General features: G+C 34.9%; 1 protein-coding gene across 1 annotated transcript; it reads left to right on the top strand.

Annotated features, from left to right (window-relative positions):
- Positions 1-314: 314 nt before the first annotated feature.
- On the top strand, positions 315-14,695 carry LOC140973649 (chaperone protein ClpB4, mitochondrial-like). The gene is made up of 10 exons (XM_073436625.1): positions 315-644; positions 5,112-5,330; positions 5,404-5,641; positions 6,886-7,081; positions 8,320-8,374; positions 9,876-10,026; positions 10,414-10,722; positions 12,728-12,993; positions 13,070-13,999; positions 14,210-14,695. The coding sequence occupies exons 1-10, from the start codon at positions 381-383 to the stop codon at positions 14,510-14,512; spliced, it is 2,931 nt and encodes a 976-aa protein (XP_073292726.1). The 5' UTR covers positions 315-380; the 3' UTR covers positions 14,513-14,695.
- The last annotated feature ends 826 nt before the right edge of the window (positions 14,696-15,521 follow it).

Here is a 15,521-nt window from a genome sequence, read left to right as displayed (position 1 = left end):
TTTTTGAATCAATCATTATCTTATTCGTAATTTTTAGAGAATGGGTTTTTTTTTTCTCGGACGAATGAAATATAAATAATATGTATTTTTATTTTGAATTTACTTGATTCGGAAATTTATATAAATTTTGAAATCATTAAATTTCAACATTTATTATATGTAAAAAAGTTTTAATTTATTGAACAATTTTTGTCTAAACTCAAAATATCTGAAGCAACATTTGGAAGTGTAGGCCTATCTTATAGTAACAATAATTTGTTAAGACCATTTATATTTTAATTTTAAATCACTAAAAATAAAAATAATATCATAATTTCTGTTTCCCCTGGCACAAGCAGAAGCTTCGAGTACCGAAGTGTTTCACATAGGCGATCGTGGTGATGTTGGCGACTTCTCGAAGCTCATCGGCCGCACGACTCAGCAGGTCGGCGGCGACGGCGCTAATGTGGTCACCTGCTGCGTCACCTGCTTTCAATCCGCTGTGCACCTTCGCGGCTTCTTTTCACTTCCGTGTTGCTGCTAATGGGTATGGATTCCCTTCTACCAAGGCCCCCAAGCCGTTCTTTGAATCGTGCCTCAGCCATATCGCACACCGCTCTGCCCTTGCACGGTCGTATTCTGCATCTGCTGCTGCCACAGGCCAGGTTCTTGTCTCTCTGTACTTCCTATCTACATTAAAATTATTTCAAGTTTTTGTTGATTTGGGTACATAAAGGGGTGGAAGCTAAGTTGCTATTACTAATCACCAGGGTTTTCAGTCAGTACCTTTGCATTCCGGGTTTGCATTTTCGCCCTTTACAAAATCTGTACATATAATGCAATAAAAATCTGCTCTCCCATCCTTTCTCTCGTCTGATGAATGTTCCTAGGACCAAAATATTTGCGTTCTATGATAAGAAGGCAGATCGTACTAATGATGGTTTTATTGAGAGCTGCCATGAATCGCAAAATCTTATGGAGTTATGGTAGCTGTCCAAGATTTGTAAAGGCAGTTTGAGGGTCATAACAGGCGGTCCAACAGAACAATTTATGATATGGTCAGGACTGCTTGTTATACTCATGAAGGACATGACGTTATTTTTGGTTTTAATTAGTTGCAGAAGACATTTCTTTTCATTATTTTATTGTTTCGTTGGATTGAACTCCCTTGGAAAAGACAACCAGTTACTTTGCAAAGTTTGTAGTTTGGTAAAAGATCTGTATAAGGGAAAAGAAATCTCCTTCTTAATTGATTATCGTACAAATTACATACTGAAATATATAAGCAAGAGCAATAACTGAATATCCCTAAAAATCTAAATATGTAATCCTTATTTAAACTTTGAAAGATTATCTTATTTATCTTATCCAAGATCTTCAACATTCCCCCTCGAGCTTGACATTATATGTTTGTCGTGCCAAGCTTGGTCTTTAATTCTTTAAAGTGTGGTCGATGAAGGGCTTTTGTCAAGATATCTGCCAGTTGCACGTGTGAGAGAACATAGTAGTGCAACTGAGAATGAGAATTTAGTACTGCGATGGAGATCGACATTGATCTTGCTAACAAACAATAAATTAACCGCAAGGTCGGGGACGAAGAGCACATATTGTAAGCAAATATCACGTGAGAGTTGTACAGAACCAACACCAATGATTTTTGAAGTAGAACCATTGGCACAAGGATCGAGAGTCGTTACAAGGCTTGCATGAACTAAAGAGGGAAAGATTGCCCGTCATATGATCAGAGGCGCCTGAGTTAACAATCCATGTAGAATACAAATCCCGTTTCGAGAAAAATGCAAGGGGAAATTCACCTTGATGGGTTGCATTACCAGCACTGAGAAGTGAGGTAGACGGGGTAGAATTCTGAGCAGATTTCAGGCCGAACATCCGCTGGAGGACATTGAGTTGCTCTTGGGTGAAAGGTTGCTGCGAGACAAGATAAGCATTATCAACAACAACCGAATTGGCACGTCGTTCTCTGCTTGGCTTCCTGTCGGCCGTTTTGCCATGAATGCGCTAGCAAGTGTCCACCGCGTGGTTGGGTTTCTTACACTTCTCGCACCAAAGCCGACCATTCCGTATTGGCTGATTAGTAGCGGGAGTAAAATATGGCGAAGTGCTTCCACCACCGTTGGGAAAGGTGGATAACGAAGGCCGATGGAAGCAAGGGCAGAACCGTCTATCGGAGGGGAATGAGAGGAGCCCAACATCAACTTCAGGCGACTCTCCTCATGTCAGACCTTGGAGAAGGCCGCACGAAGTCCTGGAAATGGTTTCGTGGCCAAGATGCGGCCACAAATTTCATCAAGCGATGGATTGAGGCCGAGAAAGAATTTGAACACCCGTTTGGTTTCCACAATTTCCCTGAATTTTGATTCATCAGTCAAACACTTCCAGTCGAGGGATTCGAATAGATCTAGTTACAACCAGTGTTTGGTGAGGGCATTGAAGTATGCCGTGAAAGTGTGCTCACCCTGGCGCGGATGTCGTGAAGCAATCCTTCCACGCCGAATAACTCCGAGGTGTAGTCAAGGGCATTTTATGTATCACAGACTACATCCCATCTTTTCGGCAGATTAGTATTGCAGGAAATTCTCCCCGATATTTGGGATCATGGAATTGATAAGCCAGGACATAAGGATGTTCTTGAAGTTGCCATCAGTAGAAGCTGGACGTTTGGAGGAACCAGTTAAGAGATCTTCTTTGCCCTTGCCACATATGACCATTATGACAAACTGAGACCATTGAAGATAATTCTGGCCATTGAGTTTGTGACAAGTAACAGACGAAATTGGGGTGACATCAGGTGTGGGTGCAAGCGGGTTGGTTGGTGTTTGTTTATCGGAATCAGAGGAGAAAGCCATGTGGCCGTATTTGGTCATGGCTATGGCTAGGATTTAACCTTAACGCCCGATACGATGTAGTTTGGTATATGATCTATATAAGGGAAAATAAATCTCCTTCTTCCTTGATTAGTGTACAGGTTAGAGTTGACAGCAGAGGATTTCAGGGTTTGGCTGGGTGATTATTCAAGTTATTTTTCCGTCCGTTTTTTCTACGACTCTTTCTTTCCCATTACCACTTTTCCCCTCTTCTCATGTTATGATCATATCTGGAAAATTCTTGTCCCGCAAAAGGTTCAAATATTCTCGTGGATTGTGGCTTTGGGCAAACTTCCAACTTCAGACTTAGTGCAAATGAGATGGCCAAGCTGTGTATTAAATCCGCAATGGTGCACTTTATGTCACAACCATGACGAAAATCAGGATCAATTACTCGTACATTGTTCTTTTTCGAGAGGAATATGGACAAAGGTGATGCAAGAGTTGAGTTTTGAGTGGGTATTTCCGAGAAGGGCACGAGACATGTTCATTATTGACCCCGGAATTCCAGCAGGGATAAGAGTTAACAGATTCTGGTTTTTAGTCATTCATTCCACTTTTTGGTCGATCTGGACGAGAGAAATAACAGAATATTCAAACACGAGAACGCATCCGTGGAAGAAGTATGGGAGATGATCAAATTCAGGGTTGCGACTTGGACAACGAAGCTTACGGAGTTTAATCACTTTTCTATTTCAGATATTGTTAGGGATTGGAAGTTTGTATTGTCTTGACGATTGTTCTTAGCATAGTTACATGTCGCGGATTACTCATCTGCTATTTCTGTAACACATCTATTTTTATAATATAATATAAGTAATGTTTCCTATAAAAAAAACTGAATATCCCTTTGATCTAATATTTATTTATATTTTGAATGAATATCTTATTTATTTTATCCAAGATTTTCAATTGATATGCATAGAGAATCTTATTCTATACCATTTTTCCACCTTCCAGCTTTTCCGAGATATGGTGAACATTTTATACTAACGGTTGATGTTTTAGCCTTTTATTTACCACAGAGCCATTCAATTAGATTTTTATTTTGCTTTAAAATTGATTTTGCCTTCTGTGGTGATAGGGTGCAATTGACATTTCGTTGCATATTTTCAAAGGTATTGGGCCTTTTGGCACAAAATTTTTTGACCATTGCCATGTCCGTTTGCCATTTGTGCTTCTCGCATTGACGAAGTGACACATATACATTTTATTGGTAGGAATTTCCACCTTAAGTGGATGCCTAGGAGTGTTTTTTTTGCTGTCTCTATTCCTCACTTCACCTTGAGAACAAGTTAGTTTTGAATGGGGAGAGAATGATACATGGTGGAAGTTGTGTCAAAGGGTTAGAAGTTGAATAGCAACTCTAGTTTAGCACTATAGATCATAATTGATGACATAATACATAAGATGAGTATGTTGTCACGCCCCAAGCTCAGGCCCGCGCCTACGTGACTCCAGACAATGGGCCCTTATAGCAATTACTTCGCATTCGTCCTCGCTTTACGAAAATGATTAACCCAAGTTGTTATAGAAGTATACTGTAGGCCCATTATAAATTCATTTTAAATATTTAATTTTTAAGATATGGGATAAGGGGTATCAGAGACGGTCACGTGCAAGGAACACCAGGAAATAACTGCTATGCGGGGCAAAATGCTACGTGCATAAGAGCCACCTCTTGAACCTGCGGGGCAAAGTGCTACATGACGGGTGCCATCTCTTGAACCTGTAGGAGCCACCTTTAGATACTCGGCGTTGGTGGATTGAGGGGTCAGGACGCGACGAGGACGTCACGTTCTGAAGGAGGGGTGATTGTGATACCCCTTGTCCCACATCTTAAAAATTAAATATTTAAAATGAGTAAATAATGGGCTTAAAATGGACTTCTATAACAATTTGGGTTAATCATTTTCGTAAAACGAGGACAAATGCGAAGTAGTTGCAATAAGGGCCCATTGTGTGTAGTCACGTAGGTGCGGGCCCGGGCTCGGGACGTGACATATGTACTCTATTTTATTCTATCTAGTGTCAATTAGTTCTTGTATATTTGGGTTTTTCAGTTGGCTGAGCAATTCCAAATCCGATGTAGATGATGTATTGGAGAGTATATTGGGGGATAAGGAAGTATCACGATTGAGTTTAACTTCCTTTTTATAATCTCATTTTTGTCTCCTATGATTTCTTCTTCCTTCTAATGGCATTTTTGAAGTTAAGAGCACACATGACTATTTAGTTGCTTGACAGATCAGTAACTCTGAGTTTACTGAGATGGCATGGGATGGAGTTATCGGTGCTGTGGATGCAGCAAGAGAAAACAAACAACAAGTTGTAGAAACTGAGCATCTAATGAAAGCACTTTTGGAACAAAAGGATGGACTGGCACGAAGAATATTCACCAAAGCTGGGGTTGACAACACCTCACTTCTGCAGTCTATAGACAGCTTCATATCACAACAACCAAAGGTATGACATATGGGAGCAGATGAACTCTCTCATGAAAATTCTCTAAAATACTCCTTGCAAATTTTTCTTGCAGGTGATGGGAGATACTACTGGACCTATCATGGGCTCACATTTAAGTGCTATGTTGGACATTGCGAGAAAGTTTAAGAAAGAAATGGGTGATTCATTTCTGTCTGTTGAGCATCTAGTGTTGGCTTTTCCTTTGGATAAGAGATTTGGATTTCAATTGTTCAAAAATCTCCAACTAAGTGAGAATGCTTTGAAAGATGCTGTTCAATCTGTCCGTGGCAGTCAAAGAGTTACCGATCAGAGTATGTTTACACATACTGTAGGTTAATGTTTGAAAACTTTACCCATACCTGAAAAACGGGTGAAACGAGTTTATGTTTGGGTGGGCTAAAATAGATATAAATCATAATTTTTTTAGTTAAAAAATCATTAGTGAAAAATTAGTGCTTCAAGATATATAAATGTAACATGTTATAATATAAAATATTTTAACCCAGTATATAAGCAAATAAGTTAAAATGTCAAAAAAAATAAATACGTGTAAATACAATGAAATGAAATAATTTGAGTGATACTATTTTTACTCGTATTCTCATCAAATTCATGTATACAAATATTTGAAATTGATATAAATTAAGATGATAATATTTATTTTATTTTATTTAAAAGAGTTGAAAGACTGACATTTCATAAAAATAGTTCAGTTGATTTCTTTAAATCAAAGAAGAATACCATAACCAATAATGGATAAGAAGAGGATAAAGAAAATGAGCCCTGGAATAGAAGCTTGTAATGAAAATAAAAACTAAAATGGACAAATTTTTTATAGAAGATGAAATGCTAAGTTGAATTATTTGGTTGAAGCCGACATAAGCAAAGGGATAAAAAAGTTATTTGGTTGAAGCTCCCTTTTTGGGGGTAAAATGAAAGAGCTATCCTATGGCCAAAATGAAAGGGGCTAGCCAGGGCTGAATGGTTTCGCTCATGATGTGAACTAGGAGGAAAGAATCAAATAATATGTCATGCATCTTTTGTAATCAGAAAATGTAGTGGTAGGCTATTGCTAACAATCAAATTATTATTTTGACTACTATACAGAATTATCTGACCAGGTTCTCTTTCAAGTTCAATTCAAATATATTTCTACCTACTACAGTTGGATATTTAATTTTTTAAGCATACTCAATAACCAGAAGGAAATGATTTGTGTTTTTTTTTTTGTGCTAAATCATTTGGAATGCTGTTGATCCTTTGTTCTTCTAGTCTTAAAAGCATCAGTATGCATACTTTTGCAGCTTCTCTTTAGTAAAACTCAAACTTTGGTTAGGTTCATAAAATAAACTTTCTCGATAGTTTTCTCAAAGAAACAATTGAGTCATGATGAAATATATGTGACTGCTAGAGAGGAACAGTTTTATCAATATTTTATATGATGCGATCTTGCTCATATTTATCTTTTTCTGCTGGGATTCTTTGTTGTTAGAGGACACATTTTTGCAGTTATTTTCTTTGTCTGATAACTTCATGTTTCTGTAATTCTGTATAGATCCGGAAGGTAAATACGAGGCACTTGAAAAATATGGGAATGACTTAACTGAATTTGCCAGACGTGGAAAACTTGACCCGGTTATTGGGCGTGATGATGAAATACGGCGATGCATTCAAATTTTATCGCGCAGGACAAAGAACAATCCTGTGATAATTGGTGAACCTGGAGTGGGAAAAACAGCAATTGCTGAAGGGTACCACATAAATTTTTTTTCACCATATTTCTATCCACTTGTATGCGATCTTCAAAAAAATGCATGAGAATTTCCCTTTAATTTTCCTCTATGATTGATTAAATTGTTTATGGTCACACTTGTGAAAACTTGAATTATCAGTATATATGTTTACATCTTTTGCGAGCTAGGATTTCAATATTAAAATTATTTTTATCATCATGAAGAACATAAAACAAGCATTACAAGATTACCATTAAGTGGCACTTCCAGAGAAGTCATTTAATGTTGGGATAAAGGTTCATGACTGTATGTTAATCACCTGAATAAGTTGCTTGATCAAAGAAATAGAAGATAATTTTTTGACTTTGACTATATTAATTTCCTTGTAACTTTGTGTTGGTCTTGAAATCCAAATATAACTTGCAAATGAGAGGCTATATTTCTTTAGCTTACTTTGCATCATTTGTTGCATTAATTAGTCTTGCAAGACGATGAGATAAACCATCTGACAATAACTTCTTGAGGAAGATTGTAGGATATCCACATGTTTGGTGCTAGATGACTAACAAGTTAAGTACGTTGTAAAACATGACTCATTAAGTATTTTTCATGTAAAAAATGTTTATGTTAAACATATTGTCTTTGAGTGGTTTCTTTTGTCTTGGAGAGTATTGTTGTGTGAATATCATGTTTCGTGTTAATTGCTTTGAATTTTCTGAATGATGGATGCTAATGTTTTTGCCATGGAAGAAGTAAATGTCATGTTTAAAAACCTTTACTTTTTGATTAATTGTGAAGTAATATTGAATATATCAAACCGATCATCTAGTCATTTTGGAATGTTCAACTTTGAAATGCAAATGACTTATGATGTCGGCATTATTTATTTAATTAGAACTTGATCTGAGAAGAAGTTTCGGATCGCATTATGAGTCTATTTGGCTGGAGAAGCCAATGAATTAAAAGTATATATATATTATTTAAAAAATTTTTCTTAAAAATTATAGTATTTGGTTGTAAAAGCTGTTTTAAAACTTTTGCTTTTATTTATATTTAAAAATAAAAACAAAAACACTTTCTAACATTTATCCGAACGCCAAAACCGCTTCACTTTTTTTAAAAATAGAAGCACATAAAAAAACATGACTTATTTAAGTGCATTTTCTAAGCTACAACTTCTATATCTGAACTGTCTATATGTATTAAATTCTCATAGATAGAGTATAGTTTAACAGCATGATAACATGGAATTTCAGGTTGGCTCAGAGAATTGTTCGCGGCGATGTCCCAGAACCTCTTTTCAATCGAAAGGTTATCTCATCCTTACATATTAGGAGATGGATGGAGGATTTCCTTGAGCAATTTTTCAAATTAATTTAATCTATCTTTAGTGAATATTTTGTTCATTGTCTTTAATTATGCTTTTTGAGCGGATGATAGAGGTGCTTTTCTTTCATGTACTTTTTTCTTAGAGAAATGATGGGGGGAAGTAATATAATTAAAAATTGTCAATGCAAACCCAATGTACGTACTCAACATCATCTTTCTAATCGCGTGTCCTACAAAAATCTGTCTAAACCTACTTTACTTTTATTTCTCAATTACATAGTGGGGATATTCTTTAGACAATACGAGAAGCTCTGAATACTCCCAACAGAAGAAGACTGTCCTTGAGGTTGATAAATGGCCTGAAAAGAATATGAAATAAGGGAAATAATACACTTGCTTGAAGGAAAAAAGACTGTGGATTGCAAGTGGGCATTCACATAAACACATTGCTAATACATTGACAATTGGTCATTTTAGGCAAAATTTGAAGATTTCACTACAGTTGGGCACGATAGATTTCTAGCAACTTGAGGAGTAGTGTGGAGAAATAGAAATATTTTAATTTGTGGTATATAAACATCTTTGAGGTGGATAAAGTGACATTAGTGTATTAACTAAAAACATCCATCATCAACATAAACAAAAAGCATCACCACTCGAAACCAGGCTGCATCATAACCCTTCCAAATTCATCAATTCATTCACGTGGAATTTGTATTAATTGTTAAAGAATGACCAAACTCGCCTTATATATATCTCCTTATGTGGAAGATAACCTAAAGGCATCTCCTCTTACATAGGTAGTTGACCTATTGCTTAATTTAATTTATTCATTTCTTTTCTTATCAAAATGGTATCAAATAGGAATTGACCCTCTATGGGTTTTCTTTTTCTTTCTTCCAAAACCCCAAATTACATAAACTTATTCTTTAATCTAACATAACTATTCTTTAACAAGAATCGACCAAACTCGCCGTTAGAAAAAGGAAAATACTATAGCTAGAGGACCATCACCAACATGATAAACGAGGTCAATAATAGCATAAATTTTGAGTGTAATAGCATTACCCAGTCAAAAATGACTCGGCTCTGAAATAGTGTGCCTATTGTCCTCGATCATTGAATATCACCAAAGAACCACATCCACGATAGTCTGAAAGATCCAAAGCATTACCTCCAAAGTATAGTTAGTCAGCTCAGGAGGTCTGCAAGGGCAATACAACCCCCTAGAGTTTGTCATATAATAGTGGGAAATAATATCATTTGGCAGATCAGCAACCAAGTGGATAGGGTGGGTGGTCCTCAAATGTGGCAAAGAATATGACATTATAAATTTCTTATATCTAGTTTGAGGCTTTGTTATTCGTTAGACATACTAATTTGTGTTCTTATGTAGTTCTTTCTATCCCGTTATTTGTGTTCAATTGGATCATTTACTAGTGATTGTTGTAATTTGTGCAATTTCTTGTGCTTATGCATTCAGTTGATCTCTCTGGACATGGGTTCTTTGCTTGCTGGTGCAAAGTATCGTGGAGATTTTGAGGAAAGGTTAAAAGCTGTGCTGAAGGAAGTCACTGCTTCGAATGGGCAGATTATATTATTTATCGATGAAATACATACTGTAGTTGGTGCAGGTTTTTAAATCGTTTAGTCTGTGAGATGTTGGCATCTCATTTTAAATTTTTCATCGTTTTGCCAATTGTTTGCTTTATGATTCATTGTATATACATATTCAGCAAGTGTTGACTTACTACATGCTTGAAATATATTGAACAATAACTTCTCTATTTGCAATGAAATCCCTGAGACTGAAAGTGGTGATTTGGATTAATCAATATTGTCTGTGGTAAAATCAATTTATTTTATTTCTGTTCCATTAATCACTTGACATATATGGATACATTGTTATTAGCTAGCTAGGTCAGAACCAGAGGAAGTTAATTTGCAAATGTCATTTTTGTTTTGTCTATTTTAGTAATGAGTCCTTGATGATGAGTTGTGATTTGCAATTTCACGTTCAGGGGCTACCGGAGGAGCAATGGATGCTGGAAATTTGTTGAAACCCATGCTTGGTCGTGGGGAACTGAGATGCATTGGGGCCACCACACTTACCGAGTATAGGAAGTACATTGAGAAAGATCCTGCTTTGGAGCGTAGGTTCCAGCAAGTATTCTGTGGACAGCCATCTGTAGATGACACAATTTCTATATTGCGTGGATTGCGTGAACGATATGAATTGCATCATGGGGTCAAAATATCTGATAGTGCTCTCGTTTCAGCAGCAATTCTTTCAGATAGATACATCACAGAGCGTTTTTTACCAGATAAAGGTATGCCTTGGATTTCTTTTTTAAAATCAAAGTTGTTATGCTATAATCATTTTTCATGTAATCGAAATCATGATAATATGTTGTGTGATTTATCATTAATTGATTTGAATCTTTCACAGTCGAATCGTGCATTTACATGGGAGTGATCTAGCGTTAACCCTTGTATTTTTGCCAATAATGATTCAGAAAATGGAAAATGCTTCCAAAATATTTTTTTTATTTTTTTTGGTGAATCCAATCGTAAAATTGTATGAACCATTTACAAGTGTTGTAAATCATTTTTGCTTGAAGATAACGGACTATTGCCACTTAGTTGGGTGTATTCAATCCAGAGTTTTGATGACTTTAATGACTTTTTAAAATGATAAATTTTTGTGGTTTATCTTATAGATTTACAAACAGATTTTTATGGATTCTTGTATAATTTTTTGCAAGATTTTTAGAGACTTTTGTAATTTTTTTTTATAGAAATCTATAGATTTTGTACCTAATTATAACATATTATTTTTTAAATTTCTTTGAACTAATAATTAACTGACATAGATAACATATTCAGTTTGAAATATTTTTTTAAAATTTATATCAGTAAATAAATGTACTTATTTAAAAGTTAAGTCATTTAATCCTTACATGTATATGTGTATATATGTGGGTTTGTATGTATATTTGTAAATTTTTAAAAATGCATCACTCTATTAATATGTCTTCATGTGAAAATAATATTATTTATCATTGTGTAGATATAACTTTTTTATAAAAATATGATAGTTTATATATTAAATGAAAATGCTAAAAAGAATTACAATTTTTTTTGTTAACAAAATTACTATTACTTTCAATTCTATGAGCCAATAAAATTTTATGATTTTCTTATATTATGTGTAATAATTTTATGAAAAAACTCATAATTATAATTTTAAACCTTATATAATTTCAAAATTAGAAGTCATAAAATAAAGAAATAAAATGTAATTTTTAAACCATAAAGGTAAAAAATTATTTTATCAGTTATATCATAATTTTTTTTTATAAATTATATCTTAAAATTTTATTTTTATTTTTATTTTTTTATCGTGCTTGTTGTGAGACTATTCAATTATTAAGATTTAAGCGGCATTATTTTTTTGGATAATCTTTTATTATTATTGAATATTACATTCAGTTCATAAATTAAAAATCACAAAATCAATTATAGAATTCAAAATTTTTTATGATATTAAAATAAAAAATTATTAAATAAGCAATCAACCAAAAATATGAAAATCTGAAAAGGAAAAAAAGAACACGTATATAGAGATACATTTTGAAAATTAGAGAGAATGGTGATGGGAAGAGAAGAGAGGTGATGTGAGGTGACATAGAGATAAATAAACAGCTTGTGTATGAGTTAGAAGTTTTAAAAATCCATCCAAATCTTTGGGTTGAACCAAAGATAATTTTTGAAAATTTATAGTTGTACTTTAGGCTTTAATGTTTGTATGTTCATGAATTCCATTGAGTTATTAAAAATTTATTGAAAATTTGAATACATTTAGATTTTTATTGAGTTTTTAAAAGTTAATGTTGAATACCAATTGATTTTTTAAAATTCTATGAAAATTTATTTTAAATGTCACTAGATTTCTATAGAGTATGTAAAAATTTTGATTGAATAACTCTAGACTTTTAAAATCTATAAAAGTCATTAAATCTCCTACATTATGTTCCTCTTCTCTATTGAAAATGAAATAACTATACTAGAAAGCCAAGAAAAGATGGGCATACATTCTCGTGTTTGTTCGAAGCATCACTATTCCCTGGAAATTCCGTTCTCCAAGAAACAACTATTTCTTCTTTGATGTACTTCTTTTCAAACGTTTGTGTGCTATGTTATCTTTCCACCCACAGGGCTGGGGGTAGAGCTGTAGAAGATAAGTGAAGGGTCTTCCTGGGTCTATATGTAAATTTGTTGCTCCAGAATTTCATTTATACTACTACGTTAAAGGTAATGTTTGTTCTATTTTAGCCATTGACCTCGTTGATGAAGCTGCTGCCAAATTGAAAATGGAGATCACATCCAAGCCTACTGAGTTGGACGAAATAGACAGGCTTGTCTTGAAGCTGGAGATGGAAAAGCTTTCTCTGAAAAATGACACAGACAAAGCTTCTAAAGAGAGATTTGTCAAATTGGAACACGATTTAGTTGCTCTTAAACAGAAACAAAAGGAGTTAAATGAGCAGTGGGAAAATGAGAAAGTTCTCATGAACAGGATTCGGTCAATTAAAAAAGAGGTGATAGCCTCTGCAGAATTTGATGACTATCATCTCAAACTCATATTGCCTTGTACTTATTGAATTCTTTGAATAGATTGACAGGGTTAACCTAGAGATGGAAGCTGCTGAGCGTGAGTACAATCTTAATCGTGCGGCTGAACTGAAATATGGGACGTTAATATCTCTACAACACCAGCTTGAAGAAGCTGAGAATAACCTAGCTGATTATCGGAAATCTGGAAAATCGCTGCTGCGAGAGGAAGTCACAGATCATGATATTACTGAAATAGTGAGCAGATGGACTGGCATTCCAATATCTAATCTGCAGCAGACTGAGAGGGAGAAGCTTGTCTCTTTGGAGCATGTCCTCCATGACACAGTTGTTGGCCAAGATATGGCAGTAAAATCAGTGGCTGATGCAATACGTCGTTCAAGGGCAGGCCTTTCTGACCCAAATCGGCCGATCGCAAGCTTCATGTTCATGGGGCCAACTGGTGTTGGTAAAACTGAGCTCGCTAAAGCTCTTGCCCGATACCTTTTCAACACTGACAATGCGCTAGTACGGATTGATATGAGTGAATACATGGAAAAACATGCAGTTTCTCGGTTGGTTGGTGCACCACCAGGTTATGTTGGTTATGAAGAAGGCGGACAGTTGACGGAAGTAGTCCGAAGAAGGCCATACTCGATAGTTTTGTTTGATGAAATTGAAAAGGCACATCATGATGTTTTCAACATCCTTCTACAGCTGTTGGATGATGGGAGAATAACCGATGCTCAAGGACGGACAGTTAGTTTCACCAATACTGTTGTCATTATGACATCAAACATTGGGTCCCATTATATACTTGAAACTCTTAGAAATACAGAGGATAACAAGGATGAAATTTATGATGTGATGAAAAGACAGGTTATTGAATTAGCCAGACAAACTTTCAGACCAGAGTTCATGAATCGTATTGATGAGTACATTGTTTTCCAGCCTTTGGACTCCAAACAAATCAATAAAATTGTTGAAATACAGGTAACAAAAGCTTTTCATCGAGACATTAAATTCCTATTTAAAATCTGTAATTTATGCTCTCCTCGGTTGCTTTAGGAGCTTCTCTCCATCTTTTTTTGTTGAAACACTTCCAAGTTTTAGCGTACTTCTTTTATAAAATTGATTAGAGATGTACCTTCTCCAATTAGTTTATGTAAATATATCAGATGACACCATTGTATTCATATGCAGCTTTGTCGCGTAAAAGAGAGACTTAAACAGAAGAATATTGACTTCAACTACACAGAGGAAGCTGTCAATCTTCTTGCAATATTAGGCTTTGACCCTAACTTCGGTGCAAGGCCTGTAAAACGGGTGATACAACAGATGGTTGAGAATGAGATTGCCATGGGAGTCTTAAGAGGGGACTTTAAGGATGAAGACTCGATTATCCTCCATGCCATCCCAGAAGCTAAAGACTTCCCAACTGAGAACAGATTGTGCATAAAGAAGATGGAGAACTTGTCTGTCCATACCTTGGCTGCGAATGATTGAATCTTGTTTTCATGGTTGTAATGCAATTTTGTTACAAATTTATGCCTATTTTGTATGAAGAATAACGAAACATTCGTCCTAATGGTGACCCTTTTTCGATAAGTATATTACTACATCAAAGATTTAGAATTTTAGAGACTGTAATTCTGTAAATTGATTAATATACAAGTGAAACTCAAAATTTCTTATTGTCACAAAGTTCTCTCATTTTGTTGCATTCCTTTTGCCCGCGTAGAGACTGTAAATTGATTAATATATTGCATGGAAACGAAATCATTTCAGACTTTCAACTTCTGCAATAATCTTATAAATTAATTTAATAATCTGATGTTATTTTATTCATAAGGGAGTACGATTAACTTTTTACAAAGTAATGATCAAACTTCTTATTGGTTTGGTACTCTCAGCTTTTGTGGAGCTTTTAGGCAAATCTTTAGAAGCATTTCTTGATAACGAGCTTTGTTTGCCTAAATATCTATCTTTATAGTTGCAGTTTCAATTTTGGTTGCTGCTTAATCACGTGTAAATATTTTTCACTAGATTCGTCATATGTGCTAGAGCATGAAGGACAAAAGAAAAATTTTGTTAATTCAAAGTATGAAAGACGCATGAGATTCGATGGAATGAAGTTGACACTGATTGAATCGCACTTTTGTTTTAAGAAAACGAAAACTGATCTGCCGAACCAAAATTTATGAAAACCAAACCAAATCGATCGTTGCACACCTCAAAAAAGACAAACTAATTTGGATGGATTGTTTGAGTCATCAAGATTTGAAAAAAATAGTATTAGGAACAATGTTTTCAAAATCGTATCAGATCGGTCGGTTCGATCAGGAACCACTAGTCTTGTCTTGAACACTCTAAAAAACCATTTAAGGGGTCAAACCAGTCAAAAACTGGTCGGACCAGTTATGTACTTGTAAACCTGTTTAACATGTTTTTTGTTTTTGAAAAATTAATTTTCTTATTTTTAAGATCTTAATTTTAATATTTGGTTATATATATA

This window comes from Primulina huaijiensis, chromosome 3 (assembly GCF_012295235.1).
Source record: "Primulina huaijiensis isolate GDHJ02 chromosome 3, ASM1229523v2, whole genome shotgun sequence".
NCBI classification, from domain to species: Eukaryota; Viridiplantae; Streptophyta; class Magnoliopsida; order Lamiales; family Gesneriaceae; genus Primulina; species Primulina huaijiensis.
This window is presented reverse-complemented; position numbering and strand designations above follow the sequence as displayed.